General features: G+C 38.1%; 1 protein-coding gene across 3 annotated transcripts; it reads right to left on the minus strand.

Moving 5' to 3' along the window:
• Positions 1–1,550: 1,550 nt before the first annotated feature.
• On the minus strand, positions 1,551–18,002 carry POLR1E (RNA polymerase I subunit E). Of its 3 annotated transcripts, none has more exons than XM_063294833.1 (12): positions 17,896–18,002; positions 17,180–17,283; positions 15,653–15,729; positions 14,341–14,426; positions 13,258–13,313; positions 11,112–11,256; positions 9,804–9,911; positions 8,643–8,739; positions 7,473–7,606; positions 5,562–5,643; positions 4,748–4,879; positions 1,551–2,409 (listed from the first exon to the last, which is right to left on the minus strand). In XM_063294833.1, the coding sequence occupies exons 1-12, from the start codon at positions 17,957–17,959 to the stop codon at positions 2,262–2,264; spliced, it is 1,233 nt and encodes a 410-aa protein (XP_063150903.1). In that variant the 5' UTR covers positions 17,960–18,002; the 3' UTR covers positions 1,551–2,261. The 3 variants fall into 3 exon arrangements, with proteins under 3 accessions (XP_063150903.1, XP_063150905.1, XP_063150904.1); XM_063294835.1 differs by having other exon boundaries at positions 17,180–17,278; positions 17,896–17,974; XM_063294834.1 differs by lacking the exons at positions 15,653–15,729; positions 17,896–18,002.
• Between the last annotated feature and the right edge of the window lie 282 nt (positions 18,003–18,284).

Consider the following 18,284-nt stretch of genomic DNA (forward strand, 5'->3'; position numbering starts at 1 on the left):
CTGGAACAAAGGAGGTCTTGTACTACAAGATTAATTTCTCCTTCATTATGTGTGTTTACTATTTTACATTTGTTCACTGTTTCCTAAAAAATGAGAAACAGTAAAAAAGAAGCAATGTTAAAGAGAAAAGAGAAGGTTTTCTTCACGTGGAGTTAGGTTTCTGTTATCTTCATATGTATGGACAATTGCAAAAAAAATTTTTTAAGGTGTGATGCACAAAACAGCATGGTTTTGTAGAAATTCTTTGCAGCTGGGGCTGAAATCCTGTGCACACTTAGGAAAGTCCCATTGAAACCATTCCATTCTGGAGTAAATATGCATTGGCTTAAGCTGCAAGTCAGCAAAATAAGCAAGCCAAAAGTATTTTTACGTGGCTGGATCCAGTTTAGGTGCAGAAAGCATTTCTGAGTGGAATGCATTCAGAATAATCCTGCTGGTGGAAAGTGGGGAAAGCTGCCAATTGGGCCTTCTCTCTGCAGCTCCATTCTTTCAGATCTCCTAGCCTTCCCAAGCAAGGAGAAGAGAGAATCAACTAGCGTCTACTGTTGCCTTCTGCCAGAGGTGCTGCAGGATCAGAAACTTTCTCCTTAACAGAGGCAGCTTTTCTAGTTACAAGACATGGATTCTGGATTCAACCTCAATATTCCCAGTAGAACATACAATACTCCCTAATAAATGAGTGTACAATTGCAGATAAGTCACTGACAGTTCTCAGTCCACTGTAAACTGAACTGAATGTTTTATTAAAAAATTAGTTGTGACTAACTTAATTGCCTCAGTTCTTTGACTCTCAAGCTGCAATTTTATACCATATACCTGGTGGTAAACTCTGCTATACTCTTACTTCCAAATAGACATGAGAATGCACTGTTAGCAACAAATAATTATAAACACATTTGAGCCATAGTTCACTTCTTAAGGCATTTTAGTTCTAACTGGAATACACCACTAATATTTTAATAAGTTTTTAAAGCTTATAACTGGAGATGGATGATAATCTGTTCCATGTATCTTGTTAAAAGAAATGCGAACTAGTCAATGTGAAGTTTTATAAAGGACAATGTGTATTACAAAATAAAAGTCTTTTATTTTAAATGCAGAGATTTTGCTCACTGCTCTATTTTTTCCAGATACATTATGGAAGGTGACAAGAGGCAAAGAATAACAAGGTTCCTGTGTCTTCAATACTGCATAAAAAAGAGAAATTCAGCAAGTGTTTTGCAAGTTGTTTGTATGAGAGAGAGGTGGGAGTCAGGGAAATACTCAGACACTGCATATGCATCAAAAATTCAGTTTATATGACCTTGCCTTTATTAGTCCTTTTGATAACTCTACCCCACCATAGAAAGTTTTAGCTGTGGAAGGGTTAGTGATAGACCAACTTCAGCCAGACATAATGTGTTGCTTTTGTGTTTATAAAACACATGGTTCACCTAATTTGACAGCAGACTCTGGGGATTAAATAGAAGGAATGTACAGTTTGGAAAGGACTGAAGAAACAGAAGAGACAGCTCTCCAGTGTCTCTGTCCAAGAAGAACCAAATAGTCTTAATTGATAAGTCTGGATTGCTCTATCGACATTTATTCAGTTGTGTTGACTAGGGATTATGGCAGTTGAGGTCCAATACATTTATAGGCAACCAGACTGGAGAAGAATGTTGTATCATTTTCTTCTTTATGGCAATTGTCTGCTTTCCATGCACTGATCAGAGGTAAAACATAACACTTCAGCATTCAGATTCACTTTGTTCAAACCATACACTACTTTAAAGAAAGCAACTGAATCTTCAAGTGCACTTTTATATATATATATATAAAAAGGGAGATAAAATGCTGAAGGGAGCCTAGGACAAAAATTAACCCAAGAGCTGTAGACAGATTACTTGTGAGTGCTACAGCAAAGACAAATACATAATTAAATGAAGATGATTAAGCCCAGATAATTCTTAAAATGTTTAGTAATATAAATATTAAGTAACATTTTAAATAGTCATCCTCATGTTTTAACTATTTTGTATTGATGGAGGAAACAATTCCAATATGATTGTTTTGAGCCAAGATGCCAAATGTCCAGACCTCTCAAATGACAACGTAGCAATTCAATAAAAGTGCAGATCTCTGCTAAACTACCTCAAGAGGAAAACAAAATGATATCATTACAAGAACAAATCTCTCCATTCCTTTCAGGACAATGAGGCAGTAACTCTATTCAGATGATCTGTAAGTTTGTCCAGCTTGTGGTAAGCCCTAAAGAAGCCAGTCTAAATCATTTTGCGTTTCCTGCGGCCCAGGGGCATCTTGCACGCAGGTAAAGGCAAGCAGAGTGTCCCTAATCTGTGTTCCTCAAATCCAGCGAGGCTTTTGCTTTTGCTGATCATCAGCCTCATCGCCTTGGCAATGTCAAGTATTCTGTTATGAGAAAGAGAAAATGTGAGTAAAAGGACTGTTCTGCTCTAGGTGCATTTCTTCTTCTGGCAGTCTTTTCTTCATAGTTTGCGACTTTGGCTTCTCCTGTTCCTTTCCCTCCTTTGACTGTCAGATTACAGCCAAAATTTACATCCTAAACTCCTTGGGCTAAAGAATAGGGGGTTTTTTTTGGCTGATGCCAGTAATCTTCTTTCCACAAAGCAAGGCAATGTGCTGATTGAATCAAGAGAGTATTGCATTTGAAGAAAAGCCAAGCCTCAAGCCAGCCTTTCTAATCAGATGCTTCTAACCAGATGCATTGGACTATACGCATTATCTGATGGGAGCTGTAGTTCAACACAGCTGGAGGACACTAGGTTGGGGAAGACTGCCAGAAGCAATTACATTTTACCGAAAAAGTTTCTGAAAAATGAAAAACAAATGTCCATTCCTTTGATGCAGTAAAAAAGTTACTGCCAACATGTTATTTTTGCTTTTTGTACTTTTACTGGACAGAATACATAATTTTTCCCACAATTAACCACTGGCCCCTTGCATGAAATACTGAGCAGGTCAAGCAACATGCTTTCTTTCAGCATTTGTATTTCCTGAGATGGGAGGGTCTGGCTAAGCCTGGCTGAACGGAAATTGCTGGTAGAGGGTAAATATATCACAACTGCAGTCACTCACTGACTACACCTTTCAGACTCCACATCAGGACTCCCAAGTGAGCATTTTAGCCTGTTCAACTACATCTAAGTTTATATTCTTCACCATATTACTCTCTCTGGAACAGCATTTTCAATCAGATTTCAGCATATTTTAAGCCTAGCTTCAAGAGTTCTTCCTCTGTGCAAGCAAATATGCCCATTCACACTTCCAAAAAATAACAACTTATTGGAAGCATTCAATAACTAACTAGCAGGTCTTAAAGGATACTTCATTTGATTACAAATAATAAAAGGGTTCAGCATAAGATAGGATGCAGTCAAATGTGGTGAGGGAAAATTGTTGGCAAGGGAGTTCTGTCTGTCAGATGTGAAGGAGGAAGGTAGAGGTGGTCCTCATTTAGCAACCACAATTGGGACAGGCAACTCAGTTGTTAAATGAAGCAGTTGCTAAGTGAAACTACAACTGTGCTTATGATTTTACTTCAGCTTTCCTTTGTTTTACAGACCCACAAAGGTTTTAAATGCGAGGAGTGGTGGCAAAGTTACTTTTTCATCACCATTGTAACTGCAAATGGCCACCAAATGAGGCAGTTGCTAAACAAGGACTACATGTATGCTGATACAATGATAAGAGTGCAATCTGCACACATTCAGCAGCCCTCATTAATTATCTCTATTTTTAGTTTGTCAGGCACTTATTCCAAATTAGCATTCTTGATTATCTTTCCTAGCAATTTATTTGCTTTGCAGGTGTTAAAGATGTGATCTGGGATTTGACTGGTGTGGCTTCGAAGGGGATTTCCATGGATCCTTCCTTGCTGAAACCTCAGAAGTGAGGCAGCCCTGTCACTACAGGACAGGCTGGTTATCCAGCATCAAGACTATAGTGCTACTTTTCCTACTGTGCAATACTGGCTCACATGAAAAATTTGGCACAGTGACCTCGCTAAAGTTAAACGTGGCTGCAATCAGAACTTCCAAGGACTACTTCCTAGAGTTCTATGACCTAAAGGTGGGATATACACAGTATTAGAATACTACTTTATTTTCCTTCTGGGAACGAATGCTACTCTCCTGTGTAGGAGAAAACAGAATTTGCACTAAAGGATACCTTACTTGCCACCTATCTCAAATAGCCCATATTTGTCTCCTCTAGTTCAAGTTACAACCACACTTAATTCATCCCATGGAACTTGATGGAGGCACTGAAGTGAACCAACTGTTTTTGCCCTGTCCCACTCTTGGCCCTGTTATCTGGCTATTCTGGTGTTCCAGAAACAACATATACAAGACCAAGGAACTATTTCAGACATTTGTTCATTGAACTTAACCGTAATGGTGTTCTTGAAAAAATAAATCCATCCATTTCCTCACTGGTTCTAAAGATTAGAAAAAAATGTTTACCCTTTTCAGGGAGAAATGTCAGCCTGACACCTAGGAATGTTAATTACAACCCCCATTAATTCCCAGCCACATGACCATAGAACCTATTGACTAGAAGATATGGGCACTGTAGTCTAGCATGTTTGGAGGGCTGGGGAAGGCTGGTCCAAAAATAATGGGGAGTGTATGGTTTTCCAGGTACACCTCAAAAGTCAGTGGGGCCCCTGAAATTCTTAGCCAATTAGTAAGAGGACAGATGATGAATACAGTTGTGCTGTTAATCTTACCTGCTATCGCGCAGTTTCAGATCTCTCTGCAAGATTGTCAAATCTGTTTGAAAATTGTTAATATGCAAAGCCAGGGCTATAGCATATGCTGTTATCTTAACTTTCATTGAAGCTGAAATTAGATTTTGTATCCTAAAATACAAAATGGGAAGAAAAGGGTAGGAAGAAAACAATGATACAAAAACTGCTACCTTGCTGCTATATGCATTCTACATTCCCCTAGAAAGTGGTAAAACGAAAAGTCTGCTGTTTCCTGCATTCTCCATGGCATTTATCCCTTACCATTTTATACAACAGTTTTTCCTGAGATGAGAGAGAAAGTTACTTAGTAAAACAGACATGATCTTAATCTTGAACTTGACAGGGCATAGAAGTGGGAGAAGGTACTCCTGAATAATGTTTCCTAATATGGTGCTTTCATGTTAAAAGAAGGTCTACTTTCCACAGGATTATTAAAGACACAGCATGCATCAACAAAGTCCAGAAGGAAAAAGGAAAATACCAAACAATTATATGAATTATCTTATTCTCAGTGTGTTTCCTTATATTTTCTTTTTTAAGAAGAAACATCTGTATGTTTCAGTTAATTGCAACTACAAAGGATTTCTGAGCAGTTTCTTGGAATAATTCTCCTCTATGAAACGTATTGGAAATAAAGAAACACATCTGTTTTGATTTCAAGCATTTTTTGCAAGCTATTTCTGATCCCTTTTTAGGCAATGGTACATGATTTAATGAATCTCCAGAGAATAATAAACCAATTTAATTCCTATTAATAAATTTTACTCGACTTGAAAGCAAAGGTTGTTTTTACCTGCCATTGCCATAAGATAGTGCTGTGAAAGTTTTCACGAGCTTGTTGCTGATGATATCTGGACAACTGGGTCCCATTGCATCTACAATTGGAAACTTAAGTTAGTGTTCTAAAACCCTCCAAATCTCTGATCCAAAATGAGAATCAGAATGACCAGAGAAGTCTGCATACTGCAAAGTGGAGACATTGCAAACAAAGCACCAAATGGGATACTGGATACAGAATACAAAATCCCCACAATACCAATTTTCATTTTAAGAAAAAATAACAAGTATAGCTAAGATTATAGCATGTTGGCAAGACTGCAGAAGAGCAGAATGGAGTTCAGTAGACTCGGGAAGTGGGAGAGGACAGAATCCATTGCTTTCCTCATGATTAAAGGATGAAATTATGAAAAATATCCAAACATTGCATAAACTTCATGAGGTTTGCAAAAATCACAACCCTAATTTTTAGAAGGATCTGTTAGGCTTCACAGGGTCCTACAACAAGAACCCAACTGTTTCTTGCCCCTAACTGAGAAATAAAGCATAAACTGTGTGCTCCATGGTCTAATTGTAGATTGTTCTTCTTTTTAGCTCAGGATGCCCTGTAGGCCACTGGCTGGATTGAAGTTTTGAAATGCATCAAAACCTCATTATTTCAATATTCTGATTCATTACACAGAGGGTACAAAACATTTTGACATCAGTATATCCCAATCCTGAAGCCTCTCTGTCCAACCACACAACCAGCTATTCCAACCTTATAAAAAATGGCCTGACTTCAAAATAAGCCATTCTGATTTCTATCTCATAGCTAGATAGCCCACTCCAATGATGGAATACTTTTAGCAAGGTCAGAAAATAATGTTTTGCATGCCACTAATGCCCAGGATGTCCATGACATAAACATTAAGCACTGTATTCTTTTTTAATCCGTTGTATCGTGTCCAATTCTCAGAGACTGCCTGGACAAGTCCCTGCAGTTTTCTCAGCAAGGTTTTTCAGAAGTGGTTTGCCATTGCCTCCTTCCTAGGGCTGAGAGAGAGGGACTAGCCCAAGGTCACCTGGCTGGCTTTGTGCCCAAGGCGGGACTAGAACTCACAGTCTCCCGGTTTCTAGCCTGATGCCTTAACCACTATACCAAATCACTGTATTCTTTAAAGTAGTATAAATGAATCTGCATCTCTAATAAACAGCACACATGGGATTATGTTTATTGCTGTGTCTCCAAACAATATTGGAGAAGACATGAAACTGTGATTAGATGTGAGTGGTCTGAATTTCCCATTTTGTTTATTTCGCTTATTGTATTTTTTATGTTAGTGTTATTTCGTTTTTTTTTATCGTTGTTGTTAGTTGCACAGAGTTGGTCTGGAGTTGGGCAGCACCAAAGTTGAATTAAATCAATCGATCAGTAAAGAACTGAACAGGGCATTTCATATATTGTTCATGGTCCCTATACATTTGAGACATCTAAAAGATGTATTAAACTGCCTGAAGATTATATAAATCAAGTTACATTAGCCTTTCCCCAATCTGGAGCTCCTCAGATGTTTTGGCCTCCATTTCCAGCTAACTGAAATTTCTAGGAGTCAGACTTAAGAGTGGAAGGCAAAAGTAAGTACCTGAGAACTTACCTTTTCTGGTTTAATTTCCCCTAACGGTTAGGCTCTTTTTGCAATGAGAGCCAGCATGGTGTAGTAGTGAAGGTTTTGGACTAGGACTGGGAAGCCCAGGTTCAAGTCCCTTTCAGCCATGGAAGCTCACTGGCTGCTTTTTGGCCAGTTCCTCTCTCTCTCCAACCTACCTCACAAGTGTGTGGCAGAGAGAAACAGGAGGAGGGAACATTATGTACAAGAGCTCCTGGAGGAAAAGCAGGATATAAATAAATACTAGATTTGATATCAGAGAGGGGAAAGATCCTTACGTTTCTTTTTAATGACCTTTTGTGAGCCCAGCTTGATGAGGCAGTCAAAATACCAGAGACAACGTGCTTTGTGATCATAGCTCTTCTCATCCAAAGGCATGGATTTAAGTTCATCCAAGACAAAGGAACAGTAGCTAAGCAAGACAGAAAAGATTTATGGTAGACCTCAAAGCAAATTCAGCTGCTATAAGTTAACAAAATTCTGTGTGGATTGAAAGCAATCAAGCTTTTATATCAACAGGAGCTGGCCCCCTTTAAAAACATACAGTACAGTCTACTATGTATTACTTACCACAGTATATATTTGTTCAGATGTAAAACAATGGATGCTCAGCCTGTATTTCTGGACTAGAACTGTTGTATCAATAGATTTATGTTCCTTCCCCTTTTTCCTTTTCTTTTCTTTGCAGCTCAGACATAACCAGTGCTAATAATTCCTTCTTCTATACACTTCCAAGTCTACATCCTGCCTACATATCCAACTAAAGGCATATTCCCCCCCCCCCACAAAAAGGAGGGCATAGCTCAAAAGTGGCTGATTTGCTTTGTGTGCAATAGGCTCCATGTTCAACCTCTGGCATGTACAGGAAAGACTGGTTGGAAAGAGCTCCATCTGAAACTGTGGAGAACTCTTTCTATTCAGAGTAGATAATACTGAGCTAAGCAAATACTCTTATTTTGGACAAGGGCAGCCTATAACTTTCCTAAAAACAAGTCACATGGAAAGGAAGGTTGTGCAGATAGTGAATCTGAGATGAGACATGGTACCACAAGAATAGCACCATGAAAACCTTACAAAAGTGTTCTCCTGTATATTTCTTTTAACTCGGGGCAGATGCACTGTCAAATTGGGAAGACCTTAGAAACATTTCTTCAGGATATTCTTACACTAATTCCACAAAATGATGTCACAAAAGGTAAATCACATACGCCATTTGAGAGCCTTCATTAGAATGTGCAAACCAACTCAAGGCAAAAAGCAACAGGGTATTAGATTCCAATGGCTATTCACACAAGCAAGCCATCACTTGATGCTTCAGTCTTCAAGTGAGACATACAATGAATCGGCTCATTCCTTGCAAAATTCACTGCTAACTACATTTTTATTCTAAATCATGTAAGGCTACATTAATAATACTTTGCCCAGAAATGCATTTGGGGGACCTCTACCTTTTCTCTTCAGTCATCTTGAGAATGTCAGCTGCGGTTATGTTCATGAACACTGCAGCAGGAGCCCGAAGTGCTTCATATTCAGCAGGCGAAATGACTGGAGATACATTCAGGATGATTTTAGAACCACTCTAGATGGATGTTTCTTACTCACCAAAGGAAACCTCACTATAAAGCAGAGGTTTATACACCAGAGGGTTGAGGCTGGATGCTTTTAAGCACAAAAGGAGAGCAAACAGCTTCTGATTAAAAAAAACAACAACACTACTGGGATTGCAGAGTTCCCTGCATTCCAATAATCTGGATAACAGAGCTTTCTGATGGATTAACTGAAACATATTTTCCTCCATAGGGGAGACAAAGCTTTTGTCCACTTAATTCCAAAGGAAGGAAACTAAATGATGATCTGAAATGCCCAAGTGCTTTCCTAGCCTTCCTCAACTTGGAATCCTCCAGATTTGTTGGGCATACGATGCCCAGAGTTCCCACCCAGCTGTAATCCCAATATATTCAGAAGTCACAGGGTTGGGGAAGACAGCTCTACCTTGTTCTTGAAATTCATGTAACAGCACTGCCATAACTGAATTCCACTTCTTTCTGAATCAATGTCCCACTGGTTTTTTTTTTGACCGGAGCCTAATCCCTATTCACTAAATACCATTTTTCAGCTAAAGCATCAGCTCAAGACATGAGAAACAAAAGATGGAATTTAGTGAGTTACTATCGCAGCAAGATTTAAGGTGATAACCTACATTTAGGAGAGAAGGGATTAGAATTAGTATGTCAGTGATACAGCAAATAAAGGAGGATACTGTCTATCAGGTCAGTTTTTTTGGAAACTAAGAAAAACATCAGCTTTTTTGTCCAGCCCTGGTTTGTGACTATGATAAAATTCTCTCTCTCTCTCTTGTGCAGGATAAGATCTTCCAAGGACATTTATTAGGCAAGGCAGTGATTCTTGGCAACTGTTTCCTTTCCCTAAATCCCTGCACCAATGATTTTTAGATACTCAGGTTCTATGTCCGACAGACCAAAGATATATTTACAACAGAACCCGTGCTCCCTCCTCCGCTTGTTCTTCAACAGCAAAGGGCATCCCTTTTCCTTAATATTAATGTTAAGATCCACTCTCTCAAAATTTATTCTGCTTATAAAGGATACTGTCTTCAAACCTGTAGACATCTTCTGGATTTTTAGCATCTTCATGGCATGGAGGAAGAACCAAGGAAACATCACTTTTCTCATCTTCTGCTGCATCACTAACCAATGCTTTGAAAACAAATAAGAGAGAGAATATTTTATTTATTTAACAGGATGTGTATTTGAAAAAAGTTGATACCAGAATCATTAAAGACGGTCTTCCTCAACTTGGTAACCTCTGTATGTGTTAGAATATAGTTCTCATCATCCTTAGACTGTCTTGCTGTACTGTCATTCAGAAAACAGTTTAGAACAACCTATTCCAATTAAAGCACTAAAACAAAGGTGAAATAAAATAATATGAAATAACATTAATGTTGATGCTTACTAAACAATACCTAAGAATATTGGCAACCTATTAGTAGGAAGAAAGGATGTAAATAAAAAGAATGAATGAATAAAACCATACAAATGTTTTTTTACAAAGGGGGAAGGAGGAATTTAGGGTTCTCCTAAAAGCAAAAGAGAGAATGTCAGGCATAATTTTCCTGGGATGAAAATTCTGAAATGACAGTAAGGAATACTAGATCTGTATAAGTTTCTATGCTTTGTTAGCTAATTGCCAAAGCTGGTTGGATTAATAAGATAATAATGCTGGTTGGACTATAAGATGGAAGCTGTGATCTAACACACGGAGAAACACCCCAGTTTGGAAAGGCACAGAAGAAAAATAAATAAGGATATGCAATTCAGCTACTTGTAATCTGATACAAAACAAGGTAGAAAGGATTTTATCATAAATATTTATCTCTGAAAAGATGTGGGTGGATGCGTGGGTGTTGTAGGAAATCAGAATTTGAGGCATCTTGAAGGTAAATCTAGCCTATATTTTAAAAGAACCAACAAGAAAATGGGAAATTGAAAGATATTAAAAATGTTTTACACTGAGCTACACTGGAATATTAAAAAAAGCAGGCCATTTAGAGCCAATACTCAGCCTTTTAACAAAAAAATTAAAACAATGGTAATAAATATCTGAAATGGTCAAGGAATATAAAGATTGTTTTCAGTATTTAGAGAAGAGTCATATTAGTTCAAAATAAGGAAAAGAAAATAATTAGTGGGCTGCCCAGATGAGAATCATATGGAGGCAAATGGCAAGACATTCAGTATTCTTTTTAGACAGATGAGATGCATTAGCATGCAACATTCCCACTTCATGCTCAAAATAAATCACAGCGGTGCACTTCCCCATTACATTAAAAAACAGAGGAGATCTTAGACTGGATCACAGCTCCAATTTTGTGTTACATGGCTCTTGGTACGTACCAGCAACACCTTTTGTCTCTATGATATCTTCTGCAGCTTTAATCACTGCTTTATTCAATACCTCCTTTCTGACTTCATTCGTTCTCCGAGAACTCAAGGCTCTCTTCTGCTTGTTGGTTCCAAAGGCTTCAATGCACAGATCTACCTGCAGAATTATCAAGCGACAAGGTATTGTACTACTCCTACTGGGTCTTTTGCAGAAGAACTTCGGTTTTGAGGCAGACAACAAGAACACAAAGTGCTAATAATGCCATACACTTTTCTGCCCATAAGAAGACAGCCTAGATCCAAATCTACCTCCAAACTTCATTTTGGGGGGAAGAAAATAGAATACATTAATTGTCTTCTAAATAATAGATTACCTTTTTTAGATTTTTTTAAAGCAGGGTTTTTTAAAGCTCTTTTTAACAGTCATTTTTAGCAAGGCAGCTGAAGTAGCAAACTCAGTCACGTTTGCTAGAAAGCAAACTATAATCAACCTAGATATAATCAACCTAGATATAATAATCACTATAATCAAGCTGGATGTTAAATGGGACACAACTTTATACCCTTGTCTATTGTTGTAAGTGGAGCCAGGACAAAGAAGTGGATAAAGCAATGATAAAAACCTGTATTTACATTACATTTAAATGCAATAAAATTCATGTGACTAAATAGTAAACTACACACATGTATTTAATATTTCTTTCCTCTGTGAAGTTAATACATTCATGTGAGGAATCACATCAACATGTCAGTAAAATTCAGTGGCAGCTTTGGGAGGCCACATCACTTGTATTATCTCTGCATCAGTCTATGAGCAATCATTGCTAACTGCCAATTGCTAGCGTTCAGACTGAGATTCTATATGGCAACTCTTACTGCGCTGGATTGGGATACCAATCAACAGTTTAGTCAAACATTATAGAATTTGTTATTATTTAACTACAGCCAAATATTCTGGGAAGATCCTTTTTGGAAAAGGATTCCATTTTTCAGTGGGGTGATCTCATTTTTTTCTTTTACCATTGCATTAGCATTATTAGTATTATTAGCTATTTATTTACTAAAGCAAGAAGAAAAAAGAAAAGAGGAAAGTACAACAGCTATCAGTAATTCACATGATGTCCACACGAGAACAATATAGACATGGAGTTACATGGATTAATTTCTATACTATTGGGGCTTTGGGATCACAAGGTCTTTAGCTAGAGACCTGAGGCTGGCAAGAATCAATGAGATAGGGACTAAAGTTAATTCTGAGTCACTAGAATAAAAAGTTCCTCCAATTGGATTCTGTCTTATCAATAGCTGACTAATTTTCCAAGCCACTTTCACCAGTCTTATCCAAAACACATTTAATGTGAAGATGCTGGGAAATAACAACTACAGTCCTTGCTTAACAACACTAATTGGGACCGGAAACTCCATCATTAAGTAACACAGTCATAAGTTGAAAAAACACATGACCGTGCCACTTAGCAACAGCAGATCCAGCAGTCCTGATTGCTGACCATCACTTCTGATTTCTTGCTGGCTTCCCCACTGAATTTGCTTGTAGGAAGCTGGCAGGGAAGGACACAAATTGTGATCATGTGACCACGGGGACGCCATGCTGGCCATAAGTATGACGACTGGTCGTAATTACCACTTGTTCAGCACTGTTGTTAAGTTTGAACAGTCGTTGAATGAATGGTCATTAAATAAGGACCACATGCACAGAAAGGAAATGCTCCAACACTGAGCTATGGTTCTCTCATCAAACTAGATTCCTTATTTAAGGGCATGGAATCACATGGAATGACTTCAACGTGAATTTAAATATTCAAACTTGAAATGACTAGTGAATGGAGATTAAACTATCCATAGGGTTTAAAGACGTTCGTTCCAGTTTCCATTTTTGGCTTCCACTGGATTGAAACCTTTATCACTGAAACCTGAAATTATTTAAGAATGGCAAGTGTGCCAAATTTCTAGTAAAGAGAAACCACAAGGAGAAACAATACAGAATAAGGAAATTTTTAAAAGTAGGGCTGAAAATCTACTCCAATATGATTATCATTTACATGGCAAATCTATATTAAGAAATCAAAAAGACTTTTAATACAGCAAGGTATCAGAGTAAATTTTCCAATTATAGTATCCTAGTGGTTGCTTGACATACCTTCTCTCTATAGGATTTAGCCAAATATTCTGACAGGTCATTATCTGCTACATCATCTATTAAGAAAAACAACAGAACAAACTAATAAAATCAGAACCAACAGGACTCCTGATCAATCAAGCATTCAATCCATCCATCCATCATGCCAATCAAACAATATTAAAGCAATCGTAGAATGAAGATACTTTAGCTGTCTCATTTGGGTGGCTTATCAACACATTCCTTTAAATTCTTCTGATCCAGGATTACTACTGTATATATGCTTGGTAGGAGGAGAGCTGTGTTAATGTATGGTAGGTAACAGTCAGAAGGAATCTGATAGCACTTTTTCAGACTAACACATTTTATTAAAAGGCATGAGCTTTCTTTCAAGGGAATTCTCAAATCCTGACCAGGAGATGAGAACAAATTCAGAAAAAAAACATGCAGTACATCCTTCCAGGAGCTGTACTATTTCTGAAGGAAGTTTGGGGATTAAAGTTTTAAAACATTAAATATTCCTGTATATAGAAAACTAGCACATAACGGAAGCTGGCACAGAACCTATTCTCTGAAAGAGCTGCTTTCCACAGATCGAGAGTATTTGATGCAGCAGACCCCTTAATTCCATTTATATTCTGAAAAACTACAACAGAATGAGCACTGTGTCTAATGCTCTTGTTGAACGTCCAGGGAAGTGAGCTCTGTATGAACAAATAAAGGAAACATCTCCCAAGCACTGCACAGAAAGAAAACAAGATGAAGCGGCAGCTTACTTTTATTTGTTGACTGATTCTTGTGTATAGTTAACACTTACTGTTTTTCTTTGATTTGTATTCTTTTGAGAAACAGTAAGTTTTAAATCGTAATAATAAATTTTATTTAATGTATTTATAATTTACATAAATATAATTATTTATATAACTCATACAAATGTACTGAAAATACAACTTATTTCTGGGGAAGATCTGCCTCATGCTTTAAGAACTGTGGCCATAATGCAACCCTAATAACAGGGCATGATCTAGAAGTGTACTGGCTTCATTTTCTGACTCCGGGTAACAATGCCTACCACTAAAATAAGAAAAAGCACGTTCTGCCTACCTGAAATCAATGGCTGCATGTTGAACAACTCTGCATTGTAGACATCCATTTGCCCAGAGTGTTTATCTAACACACCAACAAAGTATCTAATGGAAAATATGACGTTGAGTAGTTTTATTTTTAATTTCAGAAGTTTTTAGGTGACTGGTTTGTGTTCAGAAGTGTCTAAAATAGCATTTTCCAACAGAATGGGTTTTTTTTAACCCTTTTACAGCCCTCTTTACACCTCCTAAAACTGTAACAGAGTACTTCCCATGTAGATGTAGGGAGCAGACAAAGGGATAGAGGGGAAAGAGAAAGAAAAGCACACCACACAAATGAGAGTCAGTTTGCAAAGTATTGTATATAGCCCATCAGTTTTTGCCACTTTAGCAATAAGAAGTAAATTCATTTACATTTAGTGGCCTGCCTGCCTTTCCTCCCCTCCCCTTCTTCTATTTTTTTAAAAATTAAAATAGTACTTTGAAATTGTTACGAAGTCTCTTTAAGATCAGTTTTCAAAACAAAGCTGAACTAACAGCCATTTGCCTCTTCTTTTCCCTAGATTACCAAGTCAATTCCACTAGCTCCGTTAAAACCAAATATTATCCAACTCTTCCTAGACTTGTCATTCCAAGTACAAATTCTAGGGGAATTTTGGGGGTGGGGGGATGCCTTCGAGTCAGTCTTGACTCCTGGCAACTGCCTGGACAAGTCCCTGCAGTTTTCTTGCAAGATTTTGGAAGTGGTTTGCCATTGCCTGCTTCCTAGGGCTGAGAGAGAGGGAACCAGTCTGATCATTTGTGCCTAAGGCTGAACTAGAACTCCCAGTCTCCCAGGTTCTGGCCTGGTGCATCAACCATTACATCAAACTGGCTCCTTGTGTGAGTTATGCTTATTTTTCTTCACCTTTTACCTCCCCAATTTTCATATTGTGTCAACCATAGCATAAACTACTATTTTAAACTGTTAACTTGACTGCCTTGGTTGAGACAGCATATAAATGTTACAAATAAAATTCCCAAACTAAAAAAATACAATAACTAGACAATTATCATAAAAGAAAACAAAAGCAAACAAAGTAAACTTCTGAACAAGTAGAAGCATCACTGTGACATGCATAATGATTTGCTTTCAAGTCCCATCAATCTTCAAAACTCAAAACAGACGATCATTTATCGCTTTGGATCACAAATATCGTATTACAACATTGAGAGGAAATCAGTATTGCTGCCCTGAAGCTAATGCTTGGCTAATGCTGACTGGCTAAAGAAAGCAAATATATTATTTGATACATTAATGCATTTTAGAGATATAGACATATTCATCATACCTGCAAAGGGTATTGCTTTTTAGGGCTCCTGCACCAAAGTTATTTCCTACGTAAGATAGCCGATCTGTTTCTGCATTCTGAATAAAATAATAATAATAATAATAATAATAATAATAATAATAATAATAATAATAATAAAGAATAAGCTAAGGATGCTGGTTTTCTAGGTGAAGGCAGTTTCCAGAAACTTTTCCCACCTTAGGATAAAGACTTCCCAGGTATGACTCTGTTACAACCATCTATAAAAGAATGCCAAGTAAACAGATAGGTAGTCTCCTCTAATATTTCCCTCTTTTCCCAGTTAAATGTTTATTAAGCCCAGCTATATAAGTTGGTTTTACTGATACTTCCATTAGAAATTTTCCATTATTTTTATAAAAATTATATTCTGAAAACAGTGCAATGTTATATGTACACAAATTCAAGCAGATAGACAAGGAAAATAGAGAACTCTTTTCCTTGTCTATGATACTCTTTTATTAATTATCTTGACTGTAGGCACTTTAAGTTTTTTTAAGATTTTGCTGTCATTTTTTGATACTGTATACTAAACATTTATATATCAACAACTGATTTTTGACTGTGTGTGTTTTTAACAGACATTATTGCATTTTAATTCTGTAAATTATGTTGTGTATATTAATGAATTAATGATGAATTGATGATATATTATTTTAAAACAAGTGCAATTTTGCAGAAAAAGCTGCCAGAGTTCTTCAGCCCAAAAGTGAGAATTTGGTGACAATAATTTTAACTTCATTATGATGGTAAAATGAGGTTAATGGTTAAAGTATTTCTTCTGTTAACTTATTTAATGTGTAAGGACATATTAAGAACAATTTTCAGACTTACCACTTACATATGCAACTCTTATATGCCCGATGAATTATATTCATACCAATTAGATCCACTCAATTATATTTATACCAAAACTACCAGGCAGTGAAAATATATGTGCATGAACAGTTTTCACTTAATATATTTCAAACATGGATGCACTTTTTCATGAGTCCAGCTGTGCAGTTTTTTAAAGCCATGTGCAGAAGAAGCTAAAATTTTCAGACCTCATCCTAGACGGTATTCCTTGGCTTTATACAGTAGACTGATAAGAAGCAATTTGAAAAGACCTTCCACTGCTGGAATTTATAAAAGATTAACCTTCATCTGCATGTCATCTATTCACCACAGGGCAGATAGCTCAAAACAGTGTTTCTCAGCCTTAGTGAGTTTCAGATGGGTGGACAGAGTTGGCTGGGGAATTCTGGGAATTGGAGTCCACCCATCTTAAACTTGCCAAGGTTGAGAAACCCTGGCTTAAAAACTAAGGCTGCGCTTCTCTACGCACATGCAGGGGAGTTGGTCCTATGACGTTCAATGGAGGAATGAATGATTGCACTGGAACAAAGTCCAATGATGAAGCCCTAAGTTTCATAAAAAGGACGGACCTCTATTCAAGATGCAAACCATAAACTTAATAGATCAACATATTTAAATTAACACCAAAGCATGGAACAAGTTTGTAATTACCACAATTGCATAATTTTTCTTTCTGGGATTATTGGTGTCTTTGCTTCTGTACAAAGTGAAGTTAATATTTTCAGAATTCTTCAGTTTCCCATTTGTAAACTGAACTGAAATTGAATAGCAAGAAAAGAGCAATAAGAACACTAGAAGAGGCCAAAATCATCATCATCATCACCATCATTCACCAAAGATTGTCATACTTAAGCAGGGCTCAACATGTTTAAATTAGTTTGGATGCAGTCCAGTATTAAAAACTTCCCAACACTATTTTTTTAAAAATATATGAGTAACATCTTAAATGTTAGGGTCGGGTTAAATGCATACATATGGAGCCCAGTTCAGCCTTTCCCAAAGAGATGTTTAAAGACCACGCCGAGGTGATCACAAGTCCATCGTCTCTGGAAGGGGCGTAGTGAAAAAATGCAGCATAGTTTTAGCACCGTCCATTGGCCCGGATGCCTCTGCAGCATATTCAATTCACTTGACAGGAGCACCACCCGTCCTTCTCACTCTTTCTGGCCTTGGAGGAATCACCCAGCTCGAGGAATCAGAAACTCTTTCCTACCCTCCGGCCCCATCCCCATTGCGCTGCACACGCCACCTCTCTAGCGGGAATCCCGGTATGGAAAACTAAAATACAGTGCAGCTGAGCGGAACAAGAGCCCTGCAGAAGGCGCAACCACAAAGCGACGGTTTCCACTTCTCCACGGGAATCTCACCCAACGGAGCGCTCTGCCCCTCCTGCGGGTCTCCCCGGTAACACCAGCGAACCTCCCCAGCCATGGCAGAAACACGCCACCGCCGCCGCCGGGCCCCAGGAAGAGGCGGGTCTCGGATCCAAGTCTTGGCCACTCCTCCCTTCCAGGGCACCCGCGCCCCGCTCAGCTAAGCCTCGCTCGCCACCTACAGGCGAGGAAGAGGACCTGAGGAACGAGCGAGGCGTGTTCCGAAGCGGGTTCCGTGGAGCAGTTGCCCCGGGAAGGAAACAAAGCGAAGTTGGAGTCGAGCTCGACTCCTGGTGACTTCAGGGGCACGTCCGTGGAGTTCTCCTGGCAGCCACACGAGTTGGCCATTTTCTTCTCCCACCATGCTTCTTTCTCCATGTAGA

Source organism: Candoia aspera, chromosome 2 (genome assembly GCF_035149785.1).
Source record: "Candoia aspera isolate rCanAsp1 chromosome 2, rCanAsp1.hap2, whole genome shotgun sequence".
Taxonomy (NCBI): domain Eukaryota; kingdom Metazoa; phylum Chordata; class Lepidosauria; order Squamata; family Boidae; genus Candoia; species Candoia aspera.